General features: G+C 50.8%; 1 protein-coding gene across 1 annotated transcript in view; it reads left to right on the top strand.

Annotated features, from left to right (window-relative positions):
• Positions 1-27927, top strand: part of LOC144247087 (axonemal central pair apparatus protein HYDIN-like) — a 60310-nt gene that overhangs the window by 16133 nt on the left and 16250 nt on the right. Inside the window, exons 12-21 of the mRNA XM_085589344.1 lie at positions 254-378; positions 1662-1870; positions 2696-2802; positions 19612-19725; positions 20407-20750; positions 21258-21308; positions 22882-22969; positions 25092-25344; positions 25894-26037; positions 27557-27697. Of these exons, the coding sequence (XP_085445470.1) occupies positions 254-378; positions 1662-1870; positions 2696-2802; positions 19612-19725; positions 20407-20750; positions 21258-21308; positions 22882-22969; positions 25092-25344; positions 25894-26037; positions 27557-27697 (1576 nt within the window). The remainder of the gene's footprint in view (positions 1-253; positions 379-1661; positions 1871-2695; positions 2803-19611; positions 19726-20406; positions 20751-21257; positions 21309-22881; positions 22970-25091; positions 25345-25893; positions 26038-27556; positions 27698-27927) is intronic.

Here is a 27927-nt window from a genome sequence, read left to right as displayed (position 1 = left end):
ACCCTTGAGTCTCATTGCAGAGGGCTGAGTATGGGGGTCATGAAGTAATTTTATCCCACAGGATCTTGTGAGGGCTGGATCTTCTTAGAGGTGGGTCAGTGGCTGTTTCTGATTCAGTCTTTTCTGTCTGTTTTCTGCTGACTGTGGTTGGTTTTCTCCCTGCTTGCCCAAGTGAACTGAAGTGAGCTGCACTGCAGAAGGAATCTCATCCCCAGGTGTGCCCCCAGTCCTGATCCCTCTCTCTGTGTTGCAGTCCTTTCTCCGTGGTTCCAACCACAGGAATTCTGGGCGCTGGTGACAGCATGCAGGTGACAGTGAGATTTCACCCGCTGAAGACTGGTGACCATTCCGGGTCCCTGGTAGTGTGCTGCAACACAGGTGAGTGCTGGGCCCTGCACGGGGCATGGGACAGTTCTGCACCATCACTCCCTGTTGTCCCATCCCCCTCCATTGCCTCTAGAGGTCCCTCCCCTGTTCAGCTTTGCCCCAGAGAAAACTGAGAACTCCTTGGTGTTTAGGGAGTTGACAAAGTGGATCCCCTCTAACAGGGGTTTTGGGAGTTGCTGAGTGGAAGAAGGAGGATCCCTAATTCTCCCCTGTCATGTGGTTATGCCTGGGTGAAGTTTTATTTTATTCCTGGGCAATGTGAGGTGTGAGGTTTCCATCAGACTCTCTCCCATAACAATGTGTTGCTTGCACACCTCTGTCCCATATGGTGCTTCTTCTCCACTGGCATGTCACAGACCCTTTTTCTTGTCACCCTCTACATATGTACATATGTAGTTTTTGTCTAATAACATTTTCAAGCCCTCAAGTTCCTGATTGGTGACAAATCAAGACAGATTTTTCCTCATCTCCATTTCCTAGGCCATTCATGCTGTTGCAAACCTCTCACATCTATCTCCCATTTGATTTCTAGACTGAGGAATCCCATTCAGTGATCATACAGAAGCTGCTCTGTACTTACTAATCTTTCCCTTGTCCCTTTTTTATTCAATTTGCAATGCTCCAGCTTGGTTTTTGAGATCAGAACAATATAAAATATTTCAAGACTGATGTGGCTGTGGGTTTGGACAGGGAGATGATAATGATTTTCATGGTGTTCATTTTGTAGTGGTTTGTCATATTACAGAGCTGGGCTGCTTGTTTCCTCACCTGTGTCCCCTCCTGCTGTGGGCTGTCACTTCATTGGTTCCTCTGGGCCTCCTTTTGCTGCCCACATGCCCCCAGGTGCATTTATTTCTCAGTGTGTTTGTAGAGATTTGGCCCCTAGGTGACAGTATGTACACAGTGAGATTGGTCCGTGTGCTCCGATGACCCACTCAGATCACCAGGATTTCTGCATCAAAGTCCTTCAGGTGATGCTGAGGAGCCCTGTTCAGTCCTGGCCTGCCCAGGGTCTCCCCTGAGCATCCCATGAGACTCGCGTCTCTCCTGATCCCTTGGATCCCTTATTGCTGACCAGCAAAGAGTTTAAGGAGGTGCCCAGGACATCCTCACTCTGTACACCCAGAGCTGTCAGGATGTGCTAAACGTACTGATCCACAGAACTGCTCATTCAGCTAAAAACTGTGACACCTTCTTCTGCGACCTGTGGTTTGCTCTGTTCCTTCTTTCTGGCAGCCAGGAAGCTGAGCAAAGACTCCTTTGCTTTGTTCCAGGTGAAGAAAGTATCCAGACAAACCTCCATGGACAAGCTGTAGATCTCAAGATTGGATTGAGCACAAATTCCGTGGACGTTGGCAAGACTTTCATTGGCATGTCAAACCACACAACCGTGTTCATTGAAAACAGGAGTAACATCACAGCCCACTTCCAGTGGAAGACTTTGCCTACTGAGGAATACGAGAACGAAGAGAAGAGGAGGTTGGTTTGAAAGATGCATTTCAGTGAGAGACATGGCCCAAGACTGAAACTGGCGTGTGGCCGCAGGGGGGTGTTGGTGTTTTTGAATGGTTTAGGCCAAGTAAACCATCCCTGGCCCTAGGGTGTGTGTCCCTGGGCTTCAGGAGCTCAGCACTGAGCATTCCAGTTCCATTTATACTCCAGCCAAGGATGGCATTTTGGGAAGGAAAGGTTGATTGCAATGACTGGATTTCCTCAGGTTCTAATTGGGCTTTTGCCTCTCTAATCTTCTTCCTACATGACACAGCAATATCCTTAAACACTTCCTGAGTTGCCAGCCCCTCTTTTCAAAGGTGATGCACCCTCTTTTGTTCCCTTAGAAGCTCCATGCCCATCCAGGCTGGTTGTCTTCCCCATCAGCTCATCTTTCAGCACACAGGGACAGTTTGTTCCTGTGCCTTCAAGACTTCTTTCTTGAAGTCCATCCATCCATCCTGGACCCCTTTGTTTTTAAGGGCTGTTTCCCAAGGTACTCTCCAAATCCATCTCTTGAACAGGCTGAATCTGCCCTCCAGAAGTCCAGAGTGGAAGTTTTGTTGATGCCTGTCCTTATTTCACTGAATATTGAGAACTCTATTCTTTCACAGTCACTGTATGGTGAACAGATGAAGTTCATTTAGTCATTAGGGAATCTCCTGGTGATATCCAGTACCTGGACCCCAGGGAGGCAGCACGCTGCCCTGTGGAATGGATCCAGTTGATCTGCAGGGCCCTCAGCTCCCCTTAGAAGGGAGTCACCTACTACCACTACCCTTCTTCTTAATACTTGAGGCTGTGATGTGTCTGACAGACAAGTGCAACTGGGAGACTCTCCAGACAGAATTTTTTCTTTAGTGTCATCTGCCAGACACTCGAGAGCCAGGGCCTCATACCTATTCTCTCAGGGCACCTGGGAAGGTAAGGTGATGGGCATCAGGACAGAATTTTATTACCTCCCCAGTAGAGACCCATTTCCATTCCCCACTTTCTCTTAGGTCTCCTCTTGCCTGATCACAAGAAGGGCAGGACTTCTGCTGAGCTTCTCTCAGGATTGGACAGGTGTAACTCCACCAGTTTATTTCTGTTTCGCTCTTCCTGATGCTCCTCAGCCTTTCCACTTCTTAAGTTCTGACACTGGACAGAGCAGATCGTTCTCCTGCTGACACCACACACAGGTGTCTTTCACACTGTTCTCTGATATCAGTACCAGGGTCAGACCTCCCTGCAGCCAGGGGCCTGGACAGCTGCGTCCTTCTTGGGGGGTTCAGTATGAGTTAGTACATTCCTGCTGGCAGCAGCAGCAGCAGCAATGACTTTCCATCGTTTGTAAGCCGTTTCTGGAGAAAAAAAAAAGGCAGGAAGAAGAAAGAAAAAAGGGGGAAAAAAAAGGCAAGCACCTCAAAACCAGCTAAAAGACACAACCCACTACACAAGGAGGGTGGGTGGCTGCACTCTTTCTGCTCAGCCACGCCAAAGCTGAAAAAACGCTGTGCCAAAACTGCTGTGCCAAAACTGCCGTGGCAAGCCCCTGGTTGCTGCGGGCCAGGTTGCTCGCACTCCCCGGAGCTATTTCACTTTGCCTGCAATGGACCAGGAGATTGACCCTCGCCTGCTTGAATGGCTGGCGAGAGGGTCCTTTGGTGCCCTGGGCTTCTTGGTTTTCCTCTGTTCTCGATCTCCTTTCCTCCTTCTCTATCTCCTTAGTGTCTGATTTCCATACAAGCTCTGCATGTTAAAAGAAAATCCTTCTCTGGCTACTTCCCTGGGCTGTTATTTTCATGTTTTTCCCACTTGCCTGCCTCAGCCTGGACCCCAGGTGAGCCACTCTCCCCTCAGAAGCAACTATGTTTACCCAGAGTAAACTTCAACTTGGCTTTGGTTCTGTGGGGTTTGTTCCAATTACATGTGTTTTCATGCCAGTTTGTGTCCTAGAGTGCCACCAGGACATTTTGTTCTTCCTTACTTCTGGTCTTAGGGATGGTTTTAGCTCCAGGGCCACTGTCCTGCTGTCAGAGAAGCTTTTGAGATCTCAGAGCAGAGAGGACTTTTTATGAGAGGAGATAGTGCAGGACCCTTTCCCTCTCAGGACATTCTACTAGCATGCACTGGGATGGGACCCAAACAGCTCTGGATCATGAAAAGGCCTCTCCAGGAGTTTGCTGTTTCCTCCTGCACAACAAAGTCCCTTCCCCTTTCAGAGCCTCTGTTTTCATGCATATTGCATCTAAAACCTTGACTGTCACTTCCAAAGGAAGTGCTCTGGGATGCTCTTGTGAAAGCAGAGTAGGGAATAGGGCAGGTCCAAAATGGCAGAAACAAAGAGTGATGCTGGTAACATGTAGCTGCAGCCCAGCTTCACCTCCCCTTCTGAGGGAAGTCCTGCTCCATGATTATTATCTGCCTCCCCCAGGCAGCTCAGTGGTAGGAAAAGCTAACTGAGGTGGCTGCTGGATTCTCCCTCAGCTGTGGCAGAGGCTTTGAGCCAGGAGGTTCTCTTGAGGGATACTGGCTTTGGAAACCTCTCCTGAGCTCGCAAGTGTGGAGTAAAACGACCTGCTGTGCCAGTGAACAGCAAGTTCTCCTCTGATCCATGTGGGACCCCCATGGCTTGGGGTCAGCCCTTGCTGGGGAGCTGCTGCTGCTCCTCCCCAAGTGCTTTCCCTCCTGCACTCACACTTCTCTCTGCAAATACGTGGCTTATTAAATGATCTGCTGGCCTTTTCTCTCCCTGTGGCTGCAGGCAGTACTTGCTCAGGCGCCGAAAAGCGGTGTGCCTGGAAAACTTCATGGAGGAGAGAAAAATGGAGAAGGGCTCTTGTAAAGATCATACTTCCCTCATGAGGAGTGTGGTCCAAGAGGAGATGGCAAAGATACAAGAAGACCCCATGCTGTTCTCCAGTGCCATTTTTTGCATTGAGCCATTGGTAAGTGATAGCTGAGAACCTCATTTTCCTCCTCTTCCTCCTCCCCGTTTTCCTCTTCTTTCTCCCACCCACCCTATCCCTGGCCCCTCAGCAGATCCTCAGCTGGCTGGGTGTGCTGAGAAGGAGGACATCAAGTTTCTGGTGCGGCTGCAGAGCTCCCTGCTGGAAGCATTTCTGCCCTGCAGGCTCAAGGCAGGGCTGGGAGCCTGACAGAGCCGAGCTCTGCTGCCAGGGCTCGAGCTCAAGGGTGCTCTGTGCTGTCATTGCAGTGTCCACAGGGAGCAGTTCTTGTAGGCAGGGGCTCCCCCGACACGTGGTGCGTGGGGCTCAGCAGAGGCTGTTGCAGCTCTGCCAGTTCACATACTGACCTCAAGCTTGCAATGGTTCGCTGGAGGCCAAATTCAGCCCAAGGTTAATTATAGAAATGCCAATTCCCATCCCCATGTCGTGCAGTATTTCTGAGTGTCCCTTCCAGTGTCATCTGAGAGCATGGACACAAGGGTGGAAGGTTGAAATGGGCCTTTTGAGTTCTCTTGCACACAGGGACAGAAAACCTTTTCCTTTTCTGTTTGTGCAAGCAAACTGCCAAGTCCTCCCACCAACCCGAGCCCTGATTCTGAGTACTGGCATTGTGAGAGATGATGAATGCCTGGTGTCTGCACAGTGCAAAATCCCTTCTCATTTTGGAGTAAACCCCAGAATAAGCCCAACCTCTGCATTCTTTCAAAACGGGTTAAACTAACATTTTTATTTCCAAGGAAGGGGGGATCATGTTCTCTTCTTGGTTACTCCTATGGCCTCTGTTGGCCTCCTATGGCCATCTAAGGCCAAGAGCCACCAGTGCACAGTGGCAGTTGCATCCATCCCACTGTAGGTGACAGCAGCATGATGTGACCAAGAGCTTGTGTCAGAGCAGTAGGAATATTGTAGAGAGTGGGAGCTGATCAGCTGAGCACTGAGAGCTTCCAGCGGTGTGCTGAGCTGGGTTTGGAGTGCTTCCTTGTGTTGTTCACTCATCGCTGATGCTCTAAATAAAGGCTTACAGGACTGTGGTTGAAAACAAGAAATGTGAAGTTTGAAGATAAGTGTTTTGCTGTCCCTTTTCTGTTCTAGGAGGGAGAAATTCAGCCATATAGTTGGGCTGAAATCAAGGTGACCTTCAAACCCTTAGAGGCACTGGAATACCAAATTATGGCTTACTGCAACATCTCAGGTACAGCTCCTTTCCCCTGCTGCTCTCAGCCACAGTGAAGCCATGGTGCAAGCCTGAGCCCACTGGGCTCCCCTGTAACTGCTGGGAAGAGTCCCTGGCCAGCAGGGCAGTGCTGGCATATCCCCACTGGCCCTGCAGCTTCCAGGGAGTCTCCTGTGCAAGGCCAGGGCTCAGAATCCTGTGTCTGGGTTACCGATCCCAGAACAACCCAGGCAGTGCAGGGAGAGGTTTTCCTGCCATGGCTTTGCCAGCATATTCCCTCAAAGGCCAAAGAGCTGCAGAGCACAACAGCTTTAGTGAACAGGCACTGAGCCCCTCTAGGCCACTGACCTCCAGGATGGGTCCATTTGCCATGGCTCCATCATCAGTTGGTAGGAGCTGAGTTAGAAATGGGCTCCCTGACCCTGGATCGCTCCCACTGCCCAGACACCACCAGACCAGAGTGGGTGAGCCCAGGGTGTTTGTAGAAGGAGCACCCTTGGCCAGCACCTGCTTCTGTCCCTGTGTGGGAATTGTCACCTTGCAGCTCAGTCTGTGGAAGTAGAACACAATGCTGAGTGCCAGAAGTTGAGGATTTTGGCAACAAAGTTGTGTGCCACTGGGCCAGGTAGTTTGGTAATTGCCAAACTCTTGATGAGCTTTGTGCCTGCACTGAATGGATTTCTGAGCTCCTCTAAGTGCATGGGAAGGAAACCACAGAATCACAGTATGGTAAGGATGGAAGGGACCTTAAAGGTCATCTAGTCCCAAGGGCCCTGCCATGGGCAGGGACACCTCCCCCTAAACCAGGTCACTCCAAGCCCCATCCAGCCTGGCTCTGAACACTTTCGGGGCTGGAACCTCCACAACACTCCTGGGCAATATGCTTCAGTGTCTCACCACCCACACAGTAAAAAATTTCTTCCCAATATCTAACTTCCTAATATCTAATATTCCTAATATCTTCCTAATATCTAATAACCTAAATTTCCTTTCTTTCAATTTGTACCCATTACACCTTGGCCTATGACTACAGGACTTCAGAAACGTTTTTGACGCAGCAGACTGGTGGCTAAAATTGGAAACTAGCCCAAGGAATGGGTTAGAAATTGCAAGTCAGCCCCAAGGGATATCTCCTGAGGGAAGAGAAGGGTCCATATTTTCTCCTGCAGCATCAGGAGCTGGTTGCATCCAGCTCAGAGTCGGGGACTAGCACCTGAGGCAGCCTGGAAAATGCAGTGTAACAGATGGAATTATTGTACTGAAATGGACATCTCTCCCCAGGCCGTGAGAGCAGGCTGCCCCTGCACCTCAGAGGGGAAGGCCAAGGACCCTTGGTTGAACTCAGTTGTCCTTCAGGGAACCTTGGGAACATGCTTGCAACAACCCCCACATCTGTGAGGTGAGCAGCAGGGCTTGGGATGGATCCTGATGGCTCCTGAGGCAGCAGCAAGGCTGGTGGAGCTGTGGAATTCCTGCCAACCTGGGCAGTTGTGAGCAGGGAATATTTGATATAATGGTCAAATCTGGCGGGGTCAGAAAAGTGTGTCAGTCGCTCATGAAGCCCCAGTCCCTGCTTTTGGGCAGCCTTCCTTAGGGATCAGCTGGGAGGCTTCCTGCAAAACAACCCCTTGGCACATGAGAGCAACAGCGGGTCAGACAGCTGCACCTTCAGAGGCTTTTGTGGCAGTGCCAGACACAAGGCACCTTTGTACTGGGCTGTTGAGAAGCAGCTGGAACAAACTGGCTGCGTTTGGACTCCAGTCCACTGCAAACAGCTTCCAGTCAAGTGTCTGCTGCTCATTCCTGGAAGCCACAGGAAAGCCATCCAGCCTCCTGGCTCAGTGCTGGCCCTTGCAAAGGGCTTGGGAATTCTTCCCCTTGCTGACCAATCCCTCACCACGCTTTGGCCTTAGTGTATTTCTGACTCTAGAAAGAGAAAAGTGTTCTTGGGAATAAAGCAAAGGATTTTTCTACCTATTTTCCTCCCCTGACAATGGTATCAAGTTTACAAAAAAATCATGAGAGAGCAACTGAAAGAGGTAGAAAATGAAGCACTGCCTCATGGCGGACACTTTCAAAAGCCTGGCTGGGGAAGGCAAAGACACACAGATTTTTCTTACCAAAAGATGGTGCTGTCTATATATTTAGACACTGATGCCTCCTAATCAATGTATTGTTTTCATGGTGTGAGAAAAGGTGAATGAGTAGATGGTACTGTTGGAGCTGTGCTCGCTGGGGCAGCAGCAGCTCTGTGGTGATTCACTACCCAGCTGCAGTCACCCCATGTTGCTGTCAGGGCCAGGTCTGAATGAGCTTGGTGGTGCTGACCAGAGGTGACTGCTCTGTGTCCATGGGATAACCCCAGGGTTCCAGCAGTTATGTGGAGTTACCACAGCTTTGCATGAAAACCTAAAGGCAGACCTTGTCCTGTTGTATCTTTTAACTTCTGCCATTCAGCAGCACATAGCACCTTCTGCCATTTCTGGGTCTTAATTGCATCATTAGAAAACAACTCTCACAAAAAGGCAAGATTCCATGTATATTTCCATTTTGCTTTCTTGCTGCTGCAGGTGAAGCTGATTAACCAAGGAGCTATTAATGCTCCCTTCACCTGTATTCCTTCAACTACAAATGTGGGCTTCTTCAAGTTTGCACCTGAGGAGGGCATCATTACACCAGGCGAGATCCAAACTATTCAGATCTTCTTCAGCGCCACCGTGCTGGGGAGGTTTGAGGAAGAAGTCCGGTTCAGTGTGGCTGGATCTCCTGTGCCTGCAATCCTGACCATCAAGTAAGGACTGTGGGAGCTTGGTGGGCACATCTGGGACATCCCCCACCTTCCTCATTTGGGGGCTGAGTAGAGAAAAAAGGTGTTTCCTGAGGTCTTAATCTCTGCTCTGATCCTGGCATTGCTTTAGTGTGAGGATGCTTCCTGTCCTGTGTGGTACCCAGGAGCTGGAATGACTCTTCCCTGCAGGGATCTCCCTCTGCCTTGGGCCATGGCAGGCAGTGGGATGGATCAGCTTTGGGCAGTAGCTGCTCTGGGATGTCCCGCTGAACAGCCAGCAAGGCCCCCAGGGCTTTGGAGGTGGGCCAGCCTGGGTGATTCTGCACCAGCAGCAGTGTTTGTAAAAACTTGTGTTAATAATCCATCCCAGATGGGCAGCAGCAGCAGCCTCACCTCACCTCTCACAGCCATGCTGTGGGGCACGAGCCGTGCTCTCAGCTCCTGTGCAGAGAGTGCCCTGGTAGCTCCTTTCCACAGCCAGGAAAGGGCTGATGTGGGAGACAGGGAACTGTGCAGCAGGAACTGTGCCAAGGACAGGGGCGTCATCCCATGGGCTGGTGCCAAGGCAAGAGATAATCCTGGCCCAGCAAAAGGGAGAAGGGCTGATAGCAGGGGAGGCAGAGCTCAGTCCTCAGCACCACAGCAGCATGAGGGCTTGTCCCTGCTAGCCTGAGCCATGTGCTGCTAGGATCATGTAGGGTAAGCCAGGAGAGTTGATGCTGGCTGCTCTGGAGCTTTGGAGCTGGGCTGCTGCTCTTGGGAGGCACTGGGTCAAGGCAGTAAAGAAATTAAAGCAATCTGCAGTCAATTATACCAATGAGATAAGGGAGATGGAAAAAAAAGAACAAGAAAGTTACTACTTAGCAAGAGAAAAGTGGTGAGTAAGTCTGCCTATAGTAGAGAAACAATCATGCTAGCTTTGTTTTTGGAGGAAAAGTGATGCTTTTTTATTTTGGAAATCAAGAGGGAACCTTTGACCATCACATAATTGATGCTCCTCTGTCCCTCCCCCAGATTGCTCATGGGATTTTATTACATAAGCAGCTTTCTCCTTGAGCAAGGGCAGGTGTCTCTTGTTGAGAGGTGTAGAGCAGAGCCAGTGGCAGTCCTATGAACACAATAGGAGGCACAGTTCACTGGTCCTTGATTTTTAACCAGAAGGCAGAGTGGGCATTGATTGGCATCTGCCATGAAATAAACTCGTGAGTGTTGTGCAGCTTCAAGTGCTGATTTTCAGTTGGTGACTTCTGGAGTCTGTCTGCTGAGGTCAAGGACAGGTGAGGTGCTGTGCTAGATGCAGGACACCCTTGTTTGGTTGTTGAAGCTATTGCTCTTGGCTGTGCCAGCTGGTGCACTGCTGACAAGCTGCTCCTTTCCTCTAGGATTCATCTGTCCACTGCGTAGAACTGTTGCTGCTCTTTTCAGAGGATGTTTGGGGCTCCCCTGGATTCATGTCTCAAAACTGTCTGTAATAATTGCATGGGTCAAACTCCTGAGAAAGCTCCTCCATGGGAGCAGCAGTTCCAGCTCAGAAGTAGCAAAGCAGGGAACCTGTGGCTGGAAAGGCTGGTTACAGAAGTTTGTGGAGGCACCTTTATGTCCATCACTTTACAGATGGGGAAACTGAGGCACAGGGCAATGTCTGGGTGTGTGTTCAGGGTCCTTCATGGGGCCACCAGCAACCATGGGGCTTTTCCTGCCTGCCCTGAGCCCAAAGCCCCATCAGTGGCTGTTGGCTGCTGGCCACTTGGCTTTAGCTGCCTCCTGTCCACAGGGGCCCTGTGCCGAGTACATGGTGGTGTGTTGATTTGAGCCCCGCAGTGCCCTGACACCAGGTTTTATGCCCCCAAGCCACAACACTGGACCTTTGCAATTCCCTTTAACCAAGCCATGTCCTCCTCTGTCCTCGCCACTGCAGGGGCAATGTGACTCGATCAACTTTACACTTCGACCTCGATGAGCTCAGCTTCGGGGACATCTCCTTTGGTGAGTGTTCCCTGGGCTGGGACACAGCGTGAGGGATCTGTGTGTTCCACAATGGAGCACTTGAACATCCAAAGCATCCCTCGCTCTTGTTCTGCCACAGCAGCCTCTTCAGGGTGTGAACTCCAGGGCTGGTGCCTCAGGTAGCATTCTGCCATTGTGAGATCAAATAGAACCAAGGCATAGAAAGTCAGTATTTTCTGGTGTCTCTGTCCTGCTTTAAAAGGCAGATGTCTGCCAAAGAAGGTGGGAATCCTCCTGGAATGGAAAGATGACCCCCTCCCCCCAAATTATTATACCTCTGAAATTACAGGGCTCACAGACAAAAACATGGGAAAAGGAATAGCAGTTCTTTACTAGAATATATCAGCACAAACAACAACACAATAAGCAGAAGTTTCCAACCTGTCAAACAGTGTTTTTCTCCTTTGGTGTAATTATGATCACAGCAGGAGGAGGTGAAGGCTCTGGCAGGGCAGTGATCCCCTCCCAGCCGGCACTGGCAGGGAAGGAAGGAAGGAAGGAAATGGGAAATGCTCCTTTTGCAAACTCACGGGCAGAGGGAATCTGGGCACTGCCCAGCAGCAGCAGGCAGGAGCGGGGAAGGCAGGCAGGCTGGATCCCAGCGCTGAGCCGCAGCCCAGGGCAGTCCCGGGCCAAGCACACAACCTCCCGCAGCAGCAGCAGCCGACCTTCCATCCCGAGCGGGAGGAAGGGAAGCTCCGCTCCCTGCCGAACCTCGGCTCCGGCCTCACAGCCGCCCACGGCATCACGCCACAACTCCCAAAAACTCCGAACGGAGAAGCCCACCCCCAGAGCCAAAACCCCCCAAGACCCCTATCCCCCCTCTTCACTACAAAGCCTAAACCCGTAATAATGATTTTCATTAACTTTTTAAGAAAACTAATTGCCTTTCCTGAGCTGCTTCTTCTCCACCCTGCATCACCACTGAGGCACTTGTTAAGTTGCCTTTTGAATAAATGAAACAAGAAAGGCAACAGGTAGAAATATGGTTCTGAAACGAGCTTCATCCTGCTTAGTCCGATTTAATTCCTAAAGTCTCTTTAGCTAAGGCAGCTGTTGTATCTTTACTTCTTTTTAACTGCTGGCTGTTGTCTGCATGTGGTGACCTCAGTCTCATTTGAGGTTTTGACATCTATGTTTGTCCTTTTTGTGCCTCCCTTGCCTCCCTGCTGGAGTCATTGCTGGAGCTGGCAGTGGTCACTGTTGATGGGCACAGAGAAGCTCTGGGCTGTACCTGCAGTTGTTTTTTCTCCCCATCTGTGTTCCAATGAGTCTGGGTGAGCAGGCCCAGGGAGAAGCCTCCTCCCCACAGGGCTGGCCAGCCCAGCCAGATGTCCACTGCAGAGCAGGTCGTGGCTGCTGTCCAGGCTCTGCAGGGCATCCCCACCATGCCTGGCTGGATCTGACTTTCCAGTACAGAAAGCAAATCTCAGAGCTAAAGTGGGGTAAGCCCTTGCAGGCAGCAATCACGGTGAGCAGCACGGGTGTGATGTCCCCGTTTGTTGGGTGAGGTGGGCCATGGTTCCCAATTGCTAATCTCAAAGCAAGGCTCGGGTTTGCCCCCAGCTGAATGGGCTCTGAGCTGTCAAGTACTCAGTCTGTTTGGCCCAAACCAAGAGCTGCCTTAAGGGTCCTGCAAAGGAGAACTGCGTTAGGGTGCTTTGCATCACGTTCTAGTTCCTGACAGCATCCTCACTTTCTTTTGCTGTAGCCTCTTCTCAATGACGACTCACTGTTTATAGATCTTGAAAAGGGTGGGAGTGTTGGTAGCCTTAACAGGGAATTTTACAGCTTGAATTCTCAGAGTAAATCCTCGGTCTGGGTGCAGACCCATCACTGAGAAATAACTGGTGCTGGTTTGAGGCAGGTGAGGGAGCTCTTCCCCATCACAAAGAGAGAAGCTTGCAGTATTCAGCAGGGCTAGGAGTAGGCATTTTCAAGGCTGCAGTTTGGAATCAGTGTCAAAGGCAATTAAGTGATGATGAATTCTTCCTGCAGCTTCTCGGTGAGCTGTAGTTCAGACAATAAAGAGCTAAACTCCAGTCACACTTTCATCCTACCGGGATATTCACCCCAAGGGTTATGTCATAATTGGTGCCTAAATGGATATTTGTGTCCTTTCCTAGGCTTTCCCTACACCCAGAGCTGTCGCTTGACTAACACCTCCTCGGTGCCAGTGACGTTCAAGCTCCGCGTGTTGGATGATGGCACCCAGCCCGCTGTGAACGTCTTTGATCAGATACACAGCGACAGTGACCCGTCCTGGAGGGAGGGAATTCGTTTTTATGTGGAGCCAAAGGAGTTTACAATGAATCCCAGCCAAGGGACCATCCTGCCCCAGGGACACCAGGATATCGAGGTATGGGAAGAGCCCAGCCACAGATGCTTCAGCACCAGGGCTGAAGCTTCCCTGGAGTGTGGGAGGGCTTTAGCTCTGGTGCCAGCTTTGAGCACTTGGAGCCCTGTGTGAGTGAGAGATCTGCACTGGTGAAAGGCCTCTGCTGGCTGGCTTCCTTGGGATGTTCCTCAAGGAGCACCCTGTTGTTTCCAAAATCACAAGCTGAGATCACATACCATATGGTCAAGTACTGAAGCCATTCTTGTGCTTTTTGAGAGAGATTTCTTTGACTGCAAGTGGGCAGAGGGAGGATGAGGACAGAAGGTGGCTGTTAGAGGAATGTCATTGTAAAAAGCACTTTGCTTCTCGGTCTCATTTCCCTTCTCCTGGGGAGCAGAATGATTTGTGCTCACTGCAGGGAACTCCAGTGGAGACAAAAAAATGCAGCCATGAACTGCCCAGCACCTGCTGGGCCCCACTTTGCCCTCAGCTTCCTGCTGTAGAGCTGAACTCATTCTGTTCAAGTCAGATTTCCTCTGCATTTATGTCATTGCAGTCAGATGAAAAATTGGCCTCTTAATTTGAATACAGTGGTCCATAGAGCTTCAGTCTAATGTTTTAATTTGGCTGACCTATGCCCTGATACCAAGGTGTGTTTAACAAATCTGGTCTTGCCAGAAGACTTTTGCTACTCTGAGACTGTGCTCTACACATGGGCCAGCAGAAGAATAAAGGCAAAATCTGCCCTTTCCTTACCATGAAACAAGAGCTGGAGGATATCACACGTGGGTAATGAGCTTTTGTAAGGAAGAATTCACTGCTCTTCTCTTCCACCAAGTGACCCTGTGTTCCAACACAGTGATGGAATTCTGTCGGAGAATGCTGGTGGACCTGGAGGGTGTTGGCGAGGGAGTGGCATCACTGGTCATCACAGCCAGGTACCAGCCCTTCCCTGGCCTCCCCCAGCCGCTGCCTTGCACGGGGTTTGCTGGCTGCAGCTCCCAAGGAGAAGTGCTGTCTAATGACCTCCTGTTGTGCCTAGCTGGACATGAGAACAGCGGTGCTTGGACATCAGCCTGTGCTGAAAAGCACCCCTGCTCACTGCCCAGCACGGCTCTGGGCCCTTTCCTAAAGGGACCAGGAATGATAAATTTTATTGGTCTGGGTTTTGGTGCTTGAGCTGGAGCAAATTTCCTGAGGCCTCCTCTCCTTCTTCCTGCAAGAGGTGGAGTTGTGCTGGTTGTGACCACCCTGCACTGGTTTGGGACACACAAAGCAGCCTGCTGAGAGTCAGGGTCTGGTTCTGTCAATGAGGGCACATGGCAGGGGGAAGTGGCTCACAGAAAGAGTGGTGAGGGCAAGGTCTTAGGAGGGGAAAACAGCCCTTGATGAGGCAGGTCAGCTCTAGTTTTCCTCCTTCCTCTGCTTCCTGTTTTGAGCTTTAATGTTCTCAGACTCGACCCAAAAGTCGTTCTTGCTGCAGCAGAATTCCATCCTGCTATGCTGCTCTGGCTGTCATTTAATGACAGGAGGGATGCAGTTCCCTGGTGCTGTTCCCTGTTCCAGGCAGAGCCAGTCAGTGCCTGGGCTGCCATTTTGTCAAGCAAGTGCAACTGGGGACAGTCAGTGCATGGAGCTGTGGAGTGAGAGACCGAGGGAGCTGTAGGACCTGGGAGGGGAGATCACCCACTCTGCAGGGCAGGGGGTGTCTCGTGCCCTCCAAGGCTGGGGCAAACAGCTGAGTTCTCAAGCAGGGCAGCAGCACCGTGGGAGAGAAGAGAATAATTTTTACTGAGATGCTAGAGTTGTGTGTTCCTTGAGCCCTAGTGAGCACTGATCCTTGTTGAGAAGGCTTCCCCAGAGATCACTGGGACTGTTACAGGAGTCCTTGCAAGCCCCCTTGGGTAAAGGAGGAGCTGAGGCAGCCCCTGCGGAACAAAGTGCTCTGCCTGGGGCAGTTGGCAGCCTCTGGCGCTGCCGCTCAGGGTTTGCCTCTCCCTTACAAGACATGTTTGACCAGGAAGACTTTGAAGGCAATTTACCACTGTAGGGTTGTTAAATGTCCGTTTGACAGTGACAAATGTGTTATGCTCCATTTCACAATCTTTGGGGGTAAACATTCTCCATTCTCTCAGTGTCTCATTGCCCGGGGTCATCTTTTGCCCAGGTGTCTCGTTCCTGAGCTGCACGTGTACCCCCAAGTCCTGCTGTATGATGAGTGCCGGCCGAAGGTGCCATACCAGAGGAAGTTCCTCATTGCAAATAGCACCAATCTTCCTGGCTGCTACGGGCTTATTCCCCAGGTTTGGCATCGCATCCAACTCCTCCTCTCCTCCTCCTCCTCTCAAATATTACTGAGGAGATATTAGGGTAAAAAAGGGTTTGGATAAGGCCTTGCTGGTTTCTGTTCTGTCTTAAAGATCTGCTGAGAACAGGATCCTACCTGAATGTAAACTTCAGGATGTAGTTTAACTTCCTGAGGATAGTTGATGTTCCAGTCTTCAGGGTGTTTTCTTGTGGGCGATATTAGAGGGTTGTGAAAAGCTGCTGCATCCACAGACACCAGTGCCTGTGCTGGCAGCCTCCTTGCAGGAATCCCTGAGAATGCTAAGCCTACAATTCTTGCATCTTGTTTGTGCCTTTTACCTTTGTCCTGGGGATGTTTAAAAATGTGTGTAAGTTGCTGTTGCGGTGGATGTTAAGGAGTGTAAAATTTCTTCAGAGGTCCCTCTGAAGCTGCATTTGATTCTGTCCCTGCCAGGAACACAAGGAGGACTCTCCTGTGTTCTACTCCAGCCACAAACCCTGTGGGATTGTCCAGCCTCACAGCATTGCAGAGATTCCAGTTACAATTGAAGTCCAAACAGTGGGCAAGCATCTTATCGGCGTGTTTGGGGATGAGAGAAACCCACTGGTGAGTGCAAGGGGAGATGTGTGCCTTTGTGCAACTGCTCCTGGCAGGGTGCAAGGGTACAGGGATTCTCCTGGGGAAAACAGGCACAGGCTGCTGAGGAGGACAGGAGGGATCGGTGGCACAAACAGCTCACACCTTAGAGGTGGTAATCTCAGTGTCTGACACAGAAGGTAGTTCATCTAAGCAGGAATCAAGGATAATTTTAGTTAATTGTTCTTTAAAATGCTATTAACTTTGGAAACATCTGTTTTTAAATGTCATCTCTCTGAGCACAAAAGAGGATGTCAGACTTCTGGGAACCTTGAGCTTTCTGTAAAAGAAAAGAAAGCTGGCATTTGAAGAGTGGTTGCGAGGACTTAAACTTACATGTTTTAATATAAGACATGGAAATGATGGTGCCAAACATCTGAACCTGGGCCATTGTGGCACTGCATGTAAATCAGCAGAAAGGACAGGCAGTGCAGGCTGTGCCAGGGAGCCTGAAGTTTGACAAAACAGTTGCTTTCAACTATCAGGCTGCTTACCTTAAAGAGGAGGGTTTCTCCCCACCAGAATAACCAGTTGTTTAACTGTCAGCCTGGTCTTAACTTGAGATTTCTTGCAAAGATTTTGCCTGTCGACCAACAATTTGTAGTTTAAAAGGTTCTCTTACTTTAATCCTTTTAAATTTGGAGGTGAATATATATTTTTTTCCCCCAAAAAGCCCAGCATTTCAGGTGAAGAGTGGTAGCTGTCCCTAAAGAAATAACTTGAGTGGAGTTGAGCTGGTTAAGCTTTTTTAGCTTTCCCTGTTGTGGTTTGTTTTGTTTTTTTCAGGGTTTTTGGTGGGTTTTTTGTTTTTTGTTTTTTGTTTTTTTTTTAATCTTTCTTGCCTGCTTCCTGGAATAGAGATCAGAATTACGGAGCTCTGGACAGCTGGCAAAAATCTACCCAAGTCCAAGGCTGATAGTGTTTGGCAGGATCCCAGCACTACAGCCTACTTCTCAAAATTTTACCCTCTTCAACAAAGGTCTCATCCCTAAAGACTTCAGGATAGACATTGTAAGCATCTGTGGGGCTGTTTTCCAGGGAAATAGACTGGTCAGTAGCAGCCATGACTTGGTTTTTAAATGTAAGATTTCCATATTGCCCTGTGTGAGAGGAGGCAAGATACTCCAATATTCTATCTGAGCGAGGCAAGAAGAACCTGGCTCTGGAGTGGTGTTAGCTGGGGCACCCCTCAATGAAATCAGTTGCAGAGATACTGGAGCAGAATCTAGTCTGGATTGTGTTGACAAGTTCTCCCTTAATTTTATCTTTTGTCTCTAGCTCTGATATCAAGAGAAACCTGTGGTCCTTTGCTCCCCAGAGAACATGGATTTCCCCATGGTTTCCCTGTTCCATCTTCACTTGCTTTGTGCCAGACTGCTGTTCATAGTAGAGAGCAGGGTGCGGGGTCTGTCCTCAGACTGCTCGTGGGGAGGCATTTTTCACACCTCCTGTGGGTCAGGCTAGCTGGGCTGTCCACACAAAGACATGTGGGGCTGTGCACCCCTGCAGTCTGTGATCTCTGTGCCATTGAAGAGCATCTTTGGGCACCAGCTGCAGAGAAAGGCAGTTTAATATTGGAGGCTGCAGAGGGCAGAAGGAGCTGGGGCTGCTCCCCTGGCAGGGGGAGCAGGGCTGGTGCAGCCAGGAAGGCCTTGTAGGCTGGGCCTGCGGCTGGGTGGGATGTTTGCTGGATGGGGAGATCCATGAGGGGCTTGAGGTTTGTTTTTCTTCATGCTGGGTGTGTTGGACTTGTGGGGTTGGTTAAAACCTGATACTAAGGACTTGTTTGTGGCTGTGGGTAAAGCATTAGGCCATGTGGGAGAGTCCAGCCACAGCCTCCTGGGCCAAGGAGGGGCATGGATTTTCCTCTTGCTGCTATTCCCGCCGTTTGGGGGATAAATGTAACCTCAAAGTGAGGGATTTTTCCAGGACAGCTTTCTCTAACTCCGCAATAGAATTCTGCTTTCAGCCTCTGCAGGGAGCAATGTACCTTGGCTGGGTGGTCGTGGTGTGTAAAGGATGGGTTTCACATGCTGGTAGCAGGGAGCTGTGTCTGCACAGCTGTGCTGGTGCAAGGCCTTTCCTCCCTTCTTTGGGCAGCTTCCAGCTCTTTTACCCAATCTGTGAAATCCATGAAAAACCAGATGACAAGAGTTTTAGGGAACAGTGAGCCGTGCCCACAGAGCACATGTCCACTTTTCTTTCTGCTTCCTGTTTTCCTGCTCTGCTCTTACCATTTGGAGGTGACTTTTCCAAAGCAGAGGGTACTGGGGCACCTCTCTACAGCTGATGATTGGTGGGAAGTGAGGGCTTCGGTCATTTAGGGGATGTTGAGAAGCACTGATGGCCCCTTGGGAAAGAATAGTTTGGTGCTGGGGATTTGCACAACTGGTTTTACAGAGATATTCTTCAGGCTCTCAGCATTATCCTCCAGCTGTGTGGTTTCTGGAGTGGGATTGGAGCAGTCCTGGCTTCCTCTGGCCTTGAGCCTTTGTGAGAAGCCAGGAGAGAGAAAGCAGCTTTCCTTGGCACACACTCCAGAGAAAGACTGGGGAAGGAACACTCTCCTGAGGATAAGCATCCCTTGGGTGTAGTAGATAGGGACAGGCGAACGGAAGATTTCGGGATGTGACGGAAAGTAAGACCCCCATCCCCCTGTCACCCTGCAACGTGTTATCCATTACCCCAAAGAATGTAACCACACCTAACCCAGTAGTCTTCCACTCCTGACTAACCCTAGAGACCCTGCCAACCCCCCCTGACGTAGCAGCGTCCCCTAAGACTATTTAAACCCATGAGATGAGATAATAAACGCTTTCGACCATCCACCACATTGGTGTCCTGCGTGTGTCGTTAGACCGAGTGGCCCAGGAGAGACTGGGCTGCCGTGCTGTTCCTTACAACCAGGTCGCCGTTGTCTTCCATGAAGGCAACATAACTGGTGCTGAAGCCCGGAAATAATTCGCTCGGGCAGCGGGTGTCGCCTGGACAAGAGCAGCAGCCAGACCGGTGAAACCGTGTTCTCAGCGAGGGAGATGTCCCAGGACCCGCGGTCGTCATGGATGCCATCGCCAGGGTCGTAAGTGAGGTTCATAAGCAATGGGGCATTGAGTGTAAGCTCAAAGACTTTTATCTTGCTATCGCAAGGCTGCTTGAGCTTGGGGCAATTGAACGCCCTGTGAATGTTTTGCATCCGGAGATATGGGAAAAACGCACAGCCGTGCTGGCCGATGACACGAAATCCTTAGGCAGTGGCAGAAGCCTTAAGGCATGGGGCAAAGTAGAGAAAGCCCTGTGCGGAGCAATAGAAGAGCAGGAGACATGGAGCATAGCGCGTACGTGTTTATTAGTTACACCCAAGCTAGGCGTAGGAGCGGCAACGCAAACCGGCCCTGAGGACGATCCGCCCGGGAGCGGGGATCCGGGGGGGCCCGGCGCGTCGCCCCCCTCCCCGGCCCGGGGTCTGGGACCCCCCGCGGAAACCTCCCAAAAATCCGCGGCTTCCCCATCCGCCCCACCACTGCCGGTCAGTGACCCGCTGCCAGAGGTGCAGCAGCGCGCAGAGTTCTTTTGGCGGGGACTGGCGGGGGAAGCCAGAGGCGCGGAGGCCGCGGCTCGGGAGGAGATCCTGCCCACGCCGCCCCCGTATCCCTTTGAAAATGGCGCCGGCAGCCAAGGGGAGGGGCGGGGCGCGGGCAGTCTCGGCGCAAAGAGCCCAGAGGCGCGGAGTTTTGCTAATGCGCGTGTGCGGGAGAAAGAGGAGGAGAGCGGCAGAGGGCTCGGAGCCGATCGGCAGCTGCGCCTGACGCCACTACCATGTAAGGGAGGAACCCCCCCCTGCAGGAGGCAGGGCGAGCCCGGGGGGCGGCAGCGGCGCCACCCCCGGGGGGAGCAGCGGGGTCGGAGCCGCACAAAACGGCACCGAGCCCCGGAAGTGCGCTGGCATTCGACTTCCGACTCTGAGTCCAGCAGCAGCTCCGGCAGCTCGGAAGAGCTGCCAGGAGCCAGCTGCGACTCTAAGACGAAGAGAATAGAGCCAACACAATTTAAAACCGAACCAAGTAAAGCTTTAAGCCGCACCAAAAAGCAGCCACAATACGAACCAGCCCAGTTTACTGACTGGGGAGAAATAAAAATAGCCTGTGCCGAGTGGTCCCCAGCGGCTGCCGTACAAACCTTCCCGGTGAGGATCACCGGCCCGGAAGGGAACCAGCAGAGGGTATATGCCCCGGTAAACCCAAAAGATGTACAGTCAATTGTCAAAGCCATTGCAGAAAAAGGAATCAATTCGGCCATGGTCTCCACATTAATCGATGGTCTTTTTAGTAATGACAACCTGCCTCCCTTTGATATCAAACGAATAGGTCGCATGATACTTGATGGTGCCAGAATGATTGTGTTTAGACAGGAATGGGAGGATAATTGTACAAAGCTGTTCGCCCAAGCATCTGGCGCGAGGCAGCCACTACACGGATCGACGTTATCCAGGCTTATGGGAAAGCATGATGATATGATCACGCCTCAGCAACAAGCCACACAGATGCAGGCTGAGGAGGTCAGGGCGACCACTCGGGCTGCTAGGGAGGCTATTCGTGCAGCCTCCCGGGTCGTGGCCAAGCCGTCGCCGTGGTCCACCGTGAGGCAGGCAGAGCGAAAGCTTCACACAGTTCGTAGATCGCCTGCAGGCAGCAATAGACTCCTCTACCCTGCCGGCAGAGGCAAAGGGCCCCGTGGTAGCTGACTGCTTGCGCCAGCAGTGCAACTCTGTCACCAAAGATATCTTACATTCCCTGCCAGCCGGAGCCAGCCTGGCTGACATGATCAGACATGTAGTAAGGGAAGAGCACCTGACACCCATTCAGGCAGCCGTCCACACCCTGACCAGTGCCATGGCATGTTTCAAGTGTGGTGAGGCAGGTCACATCGCGGTGAGCTGTCGCCAGCCGGCACGGCAGCCCGCCGCGGCACCTCCACCCCAAGCACGCCTGAGAGGAGCCTGTTGGAGCTGCGGGAGGAAGGGGCACCTCGCTAAGGAATGCAGGTCCCAGCCCCAGGGAAACGGGAGAGGGAGGGGGCGTGCGGGCCACACTCAGCCTCCTCCCGCCGCGAATGCAAGGCGGCCCATCTATGCCAACCCCCAGTGGGACGGGGTGCCCTTATACCCCATACCCACACAGGAGGCAGCCAGCTTGGTACCCTCGCCAGCGAATTTCGCAACACAGCCTGCGGTACCTTCGTACCCACTACCACCGCAAGCAGCGCCCGTGCCGCAGGGTCAGCAGGGGATGCCCCAGAACGGGACCCCTGGGTGGCCCTGGCCATGAAAATAGGGAAGGAGCCTCCGAAGATGGGCGGGACGTGCCGTCTTTATGGCAGTCAGGACCCCCATGTCATAGGGCTTCAGTTTTGGGCAGACACAGGAGCAGACTGCTCAATTTTTCCCCAAGCACTGTGGCCCCAACACTGGCAATGCAAAGAAGTCCCCCCAGTGAACGGAGCGGGAGGGCCATCCCGAGCTTGGAAAAGCACCCAATTAGTAGCCATAATGCTTCATACAAAAAAGGGACCAGAACAAACAGTAGCAATCCACCCCTATATTTTGCAAAACTCTCCACCCCTGATAGGAAGGGACATCCTTGCTATATTAGGAGTCAGGATTACAAATTTATATTAAGGGCCACTGCCGTACACCCACTGCTGCCAATCAAACTGACTTGGAAATCACCAGACCCCGTATGGGTTGAGCAGTGGCCCCTGTCAAAGCCTCGAATGGCAGCCTTGCTGGATCTGGTCAACCTCGAGCTGCAAAAGGGTCACATAGAACCCTCCACCAGCCCGTGGAACACCCCTGTGTTTGTATGCTAGAAGCTACCTTTCTAACCCTAAACGAAACCAAACCGAACCTGACTAACTCCTGTTGGCTTTGTTATGATGTTAAACCCCCTTTCTACGAAGGCATTGCTTTAAACACCCCCTTCAGTTACTCCACAGCCAGTGCCCCCCACCAGTGCAGATGGGACACTCCCCCGCAGAGGAATCACCCTGAGTCAAATCACAAGACGGGGCAAATGTTTAACAATGCAACCTTAGCAAAGCAGAAAGGCAACTTCTACACCGCAGTTGTCAAGCCCAACAGAAAAACCAATAAGTGGGTGGTCCCATCCGCGTCTGGGATGTGGGTTTGCCAGCGATCCGGAGTGAGTCCTTGTGTGTTCCTTGCCAAATTTAATGACTCTATTGACTTCTGTGTCCAAGTTCTGATTGTTCCTAGGGTCCTGTACCACTCAGATGAAGAAGTGTACCACTTTTTCGAAGAACCTGACAGACTCCACAAAAGAGAAATAATCACAGGTATAACTATCGCAATGCTGCTCGGCCTGGGAGCAGCTGGTACAGCCACAGGTGTCTCAGCCATCGCAACCCAACAGCACGGACTCTCTCAGCTGCAAATGACATTTGATGAAGACCTGCAGAAGATCGAGAAATCTATGTCCTATCTAGAAAAATCAGTCTCTTCGCTTTCAGAAGTAATTTTACAGAATAAGCGAGGACTAGACCTCTTGTTCATGCAACAAGGAGGACTGTGTGCAGCTTTGAAAGAGGAATGCTGCTTTTATGCAGATCATACGGGAGTCGTTAAAGACTCCATGGCAGAACTCCGAGATAGACTGGCTCAGAGAGACGGGGAAACCCAGCAGAGTTGGTTCGAATCCTGGTTCAATCAATCACCTTGGCTCACCACTTTAATTTCCGCCCTGGTAGGTCCGCTAGCAATACTGCTTTTAGCTGTTATTACCATAGGACCATGCCTGCTGAACAAGCTGGTCTCGTTTGTTCAAGCCCGTCTAGAACAGGCGAACATTCTGTTCGTGGGCCAGCAACAAATGCTGTAAACCAAAAACTGCGAACACAGTCAGTTGCAAAAGCCTTCGAAACTCACCTTGCGAGAGTTACTCAGGTTTACCAAACCCCTTTTTCCTTACCAAGTAACAAGTTTGTACCTCACTCCAGTGCCTATATCTACGACTACCTCATTTTATTTATGAAAAGGAGGGGGGAGATGTAGTAGATAGGGACAGGCGAACGGAAGATTTTGGGATGTGACGGAAAGAAAGACCCCCATCCCCCTCTCACCCTGCAACATGTTATCCATTACCCCAAAGAATGTAACCACACCTAACCCAGTAGTCTTCCACTCCTAACTAACCCTAGAGACCCTACCAACCCCTCCTGACGTAGCAGAGTCCCCCAAGACTATTTAAACCCGTGAGATAAGATAAACTCTTTTGACCGTCCACCACATTGGTGTCCTGCGTGTGTTGTTAGCCCGAGTGGCCCAGGAGAGACTGGGCTGCCGTGCTGTTCCTTGAAACCAGGTCACCGTTGTCTTCCATGAAGGCAACACTTGGGTTGGGCAGAACTGGGTTAATTAGGTGAGTCCGTTAAAGGAGGGGAAAAGACAAGTTGTAGGAGTTCTGCTGTTGCCCAATACTCTATTTTAGGGATTTTAAGCCTTTATGATTTTTATCATCCCCTCTTTAGTCTTTTTTTCCACAAGACACCAGGGTGTATGGTTCCCATCCTAAATGCATATTATGCTTGTCTTACAGCCTTGCAAACCCCATTGTTACACCATTGAACCCAGAGAAGGAGTGATCCCTGCTAGGGGTCAGGTGCCTGTGACTGTCACAGCAACCCTGGATGACACTGGACTCTTCGCTAACACTATCCAGCTGTTCACTGGGGACAGCCTTTGGACTGCCTGTCGGCTGGTGGCTTTGGGCACTGGCAGCACAATTGTCATAGACAAACCATTTGCCCCAGAGCTCAACCTGGGATGCCAATTCAGGTAGGAGATCTCTCCACTCCCACCTCTGCTCCTGTCTCAACAAAGAGCAGTTTTGCTGTAGTCCTTCAGGCAAGGTCTTCAGTGTCCAAAGCCCTGACTCCCTGAAGGCAGAGAGGTTCCTTTAGAAACATGTGATGGCCAGTTGAGAGTTGTTGGACACCCTCAAAAGCCACTGTCAGAGAAACAAGTCGCTAAATTGCCATTGAATTTTCTTTAGTTCTAGTGTCTTGATTATTACTTGATCAAGTGAGGACATAAATGTCTGTCAGCAGGACAGTGAGTAATGATCAAGTGATGATGGCAGGCTCACAAAAGGTTCCTGAAATGGTGCCCAGATGAGGTGGTCTCTCCTTGTGGCTGAGGGACCAAGGGAAGATGGCATCACACCAAAATGGCATGCAGGGGCCCCAGGAACAAAGAGACAGGAGGGTGACAGTTCCCACCGGGAAGGCAGGAACCCACAGAGCAGTCCCAGAGGCAGATGGAAACTCTCTGGTTTGTGTGGGGTCTGCACCGCTGCTTCCTCACGCTGTTCATGGGCTCTGCTGCTGCCCTGCTCTGCCCAGGACCTCGCTCAATTTTTCACTGCCAGCAGAGTTTGCAAAGTTCACTTCCAAACAGTTTCTTATTGCAAAATGAAGTTTCTACAGATGGCTACCAGTGCAAAACCAAGGCTGCTACCAACGAGAGAGAGGCCCTGCTTCCCTGGTTTCCTCTCCTGGAGCAGGCAGACAATTTTTATCAGCTTGCTGGGATCATCCAGAAACTGCCTCTGAGCTGGCTTTTGGGAATGCCTGCAATCATATCCCCACACACAAAGTCCCCAAGTGCAGGATCTCAAAACTCAGTTACAGTTTTGGGCACAGATTAATACAAAATACAGCAACAGTATGAATCACCCCAGAACAAACATTTTGGAGGAAAACACCAGGTCCTGTTAGCCTTGCCTGGAAAATGCTACATTACCATTATAAACATATTTCTCTTTGCAATAATGACATCAGAAGGGCAGCTTATCAGATACTATTTCTGGTCCACATTAAGAGCTGGAAATGAAGACCTTCTCCAAGCTATTAACACCTCAGGTTGCTCACTGGGAGCAATCTGATGACCAGGGAAATAGCTATTCCCATAATATTTTCCATCCTGCCTTCTATTCTAGCTTCCTTCCCTGTATTCATCGGTTCAAAGTGACAAACAGGGGCCACCATTTCTATCAGCTCTTCTGGAGCGTGGGATGCTACAGCCCACCTGAGGAGGGGGGCCAGGGCATCTCAGCCCTCAGTAGCCCCAAAGATGATTCCCAGAGCCCCAAACGTGCCGCCCCCATGTTTGCGCTGGAGCCACCGTTGATGAAACTGCAGCCAGGCGAGTCTGCGGACCTGGTGCTGCGAGGCTTCTCCCGCGTCGCACAGGTGAGGTGCCCCCAGGGGCTGAGCCTGGGCAACCATCAGATCCCCTCTCCTGGGCTTGCTCCACAGTCCCTCGACGTTAGCCTGGGGAAATGAGCAGGGGCCTTCAAGAAACTGGTTTAAGACCACACGTTTTTGTGGCAGCACCAGTTGCTTTCCCTGCTGGCCACCCCCAGACCAGCTGAGACTTTATTGTGATTCCACAGCTACCAGAACCCAGTGCTGATACCAAAGTAGGGCTGGAAGGAAATACTGCTCTTTTGGGGCAAACAGCATTGCATGCTTAGTCAGCAAAGAAGGGCAGAGAAATAAATTACACTTAGACTAGGAGCCCAAAAAGAAAGTGAATTAAACAAGTGCCAAGTGGTTATTGGGGTGCAGTGTTGCAGACAATTGAGCACAGAATAAACAAGCTGCATCGCAGGAAGAAAAAGGGGCAGTGACCGTAACTCTGTGGCAGGAATGAGGCCTATGGTGGGTGCTGAGCCAATGTCGGGCATTTGCAGGGTGCCCTGCCACCACCCACTGGTGACAAGTGACTCTTGCATGCAGGAGGTGCAGGATTATGTGATGTGTGAAGCTGTCAGAGGGATAGCCAGCAGGAGAGAGAAGATAATAGAAACAGTCCTTATCTGCAAATATATTGATCCCTCCATAGAAATATCAGCCAGACAATTTTCTTTCCACGTGGAGAAGGTAAGTTTTGGGATTGCATCCTGGCATTTAACAGCATGGCTGAGGGGGTTGTGTGCTTGTGTTAAAGCTCCTCTTTACCTTTCCTGAGACACTCTGTAAAGTAAGTGACAACACTTTTAGAGGCGAGACTGGTATTTAACTTCCCCAAAGTAAAATTACAGCTGCACTGCCAAGGGGGATCGTGGCCGCTTCCAGAGAAATGCTAGTTTCTTTGCTCACTGTAAAGGGAGGCTTTTGAGGATCCTCCAAGGCACAGTGATGTCTGTACACCGATGCTGTAAGGAAGCTGGGAAAAATGGAGATTCCTGTGAATTCCTCAGGCTGACAAGGAAAAACCCATCATCTCCTGTGTCTCTTTGCCTTCTTTGCTGTGCATTTCCCTAAGCTGCACCTGCTTCAGAGGACCCCCCATGTTGCTGTTGAGAAGACTGACTTAGAAGGCTGCTGAGAGTGAAACTCTCATTTATTCAAAATACACTGCTCTTTTATACAGAGCTCTGTGAGGACCAGTTCCATTGGTCCTGAAGTGGAAACAACCCACCCCATTGGTGCAGAGTGCCTGACGCACAGTGATAGAACTTCACTATAAACAATGTGAACAACAAGAGAGATAAAGAATTATTTACATTCTTCTCCAACTCTTTCCCAGGCTTCTGCCTGGTTAGAAACTCTCCATTTCTCTCTTTGACTGAATCTGAGACCCACACCCCCAGACATCCTGCAGCTGCAGTGATGATAACACTGAAGCAGAGCAGGTGCCCTTTAGTCTCTGGATTCCAACTCCAGCATCATCTTTCCCTCTCCTGCAAGTTGTCTGAAAAAGAGACAATGTTTCATCCTTTGGTTTCTGCAGTTTCAGGCCTCTCCTCTGGTTCCCAGGCTTCCACTGAAGTACAGAATCCCCCCTGGAACAGGCAGTTCAGATGTAATTAGAAGCTTTTCAGCTCTACCTGATTCTGCCTGGGTTCTGCTTGATGCCACACACACAAACTGATTTATTGCATGCTATGGCACAGCACCTGTTTGATGTCAGCACATCCAGAAGTAGTTTCCCAAAGTCTCTGGTTTCTCTAAACCATGCAAGAAGCCCAGCACAATGCATAGACAGGAAAAAAGAGCCTAGGCTTTTATGAGGCTGCTAGAGCCAATAAGGTTGTGAGAAATGACTGTATGTGAGTGAAGACCATCTAGTGCTGTTCTGCCCAATAGAAGGACAAAACTGGAGACAAATGGTCTGGAGTCACTTTCTGCTTTAGATTTTGTTGAAGCAGCCACCTCCTCTCAGGGACCTATTCCCTCATCTGTACATGGGAGTGTTTCCCTGTCCCCCAGAGGATGCTGTGGTTTCTAAACATGAGAAGTATCTTTAAAGAAAAACCTCCTGGAAAAAAGGGTAATAAATAGAAAGGGTAAATAGGAATGTATGCGTTTCTGGGGCTGAAAAATGTGAGATGCAGCAGAAGCAGGAGGAGGTCTGTGCCTGGTTGAGGCTGTTTTTCCTTGTCTCCTGTTTCCATAGAAACCCAGTGATGACCTGACTCGGCAGTACCAGCCTTTGTCTTTAAAAAACACCTGCCTGCTGCCACTGGACCTTATGCTGGACTTGGAGCAGCCGTTCCTGGTCTGTGATGAGGACCAGCAGCCCCTCCCAGATGGCCAGGTGAGCAGCCCTGGACTCCTGCAGTGGGGTCTGAACAGGACGGATGTGGTGCCTTTCTGGTGCCTTTCAAGGGAGCTCCTTGGGTCAAGAAGTTCATTCTGCAGCATCAGCAGTGAGCTGGCCTGAGCTGCATCAGCGGAGCTGCTGAAGGAATCAAAATCTTTCCTGAATTGAGAAGATCCGTCCTGCCTTTAAGGCACAGGGAGAAGGGAGCAGGCAACTGGGTGTGG

The sequence above is a fragment of the Lonchura striata genome, chromosome 11 (genome assembly GCF_050655825.1).
Source record: "Lonchura striata isolate lonStrDom1 chromosome 11, ASM5065582v1, whole genome shotgun sequence".
NCBI classification, from domain to species: domain Eukaryota; kingdom Metazoa; phylum Chordata; class Aves; order Passeriformes; family Estrildidae; genus Lonchura; species Lonchura striata.
The sequence above is the reverse complement of the archived record's forward strand: the minus strand, read 5'-3'. Positions and strand labels throughout refer to the sequence as shown.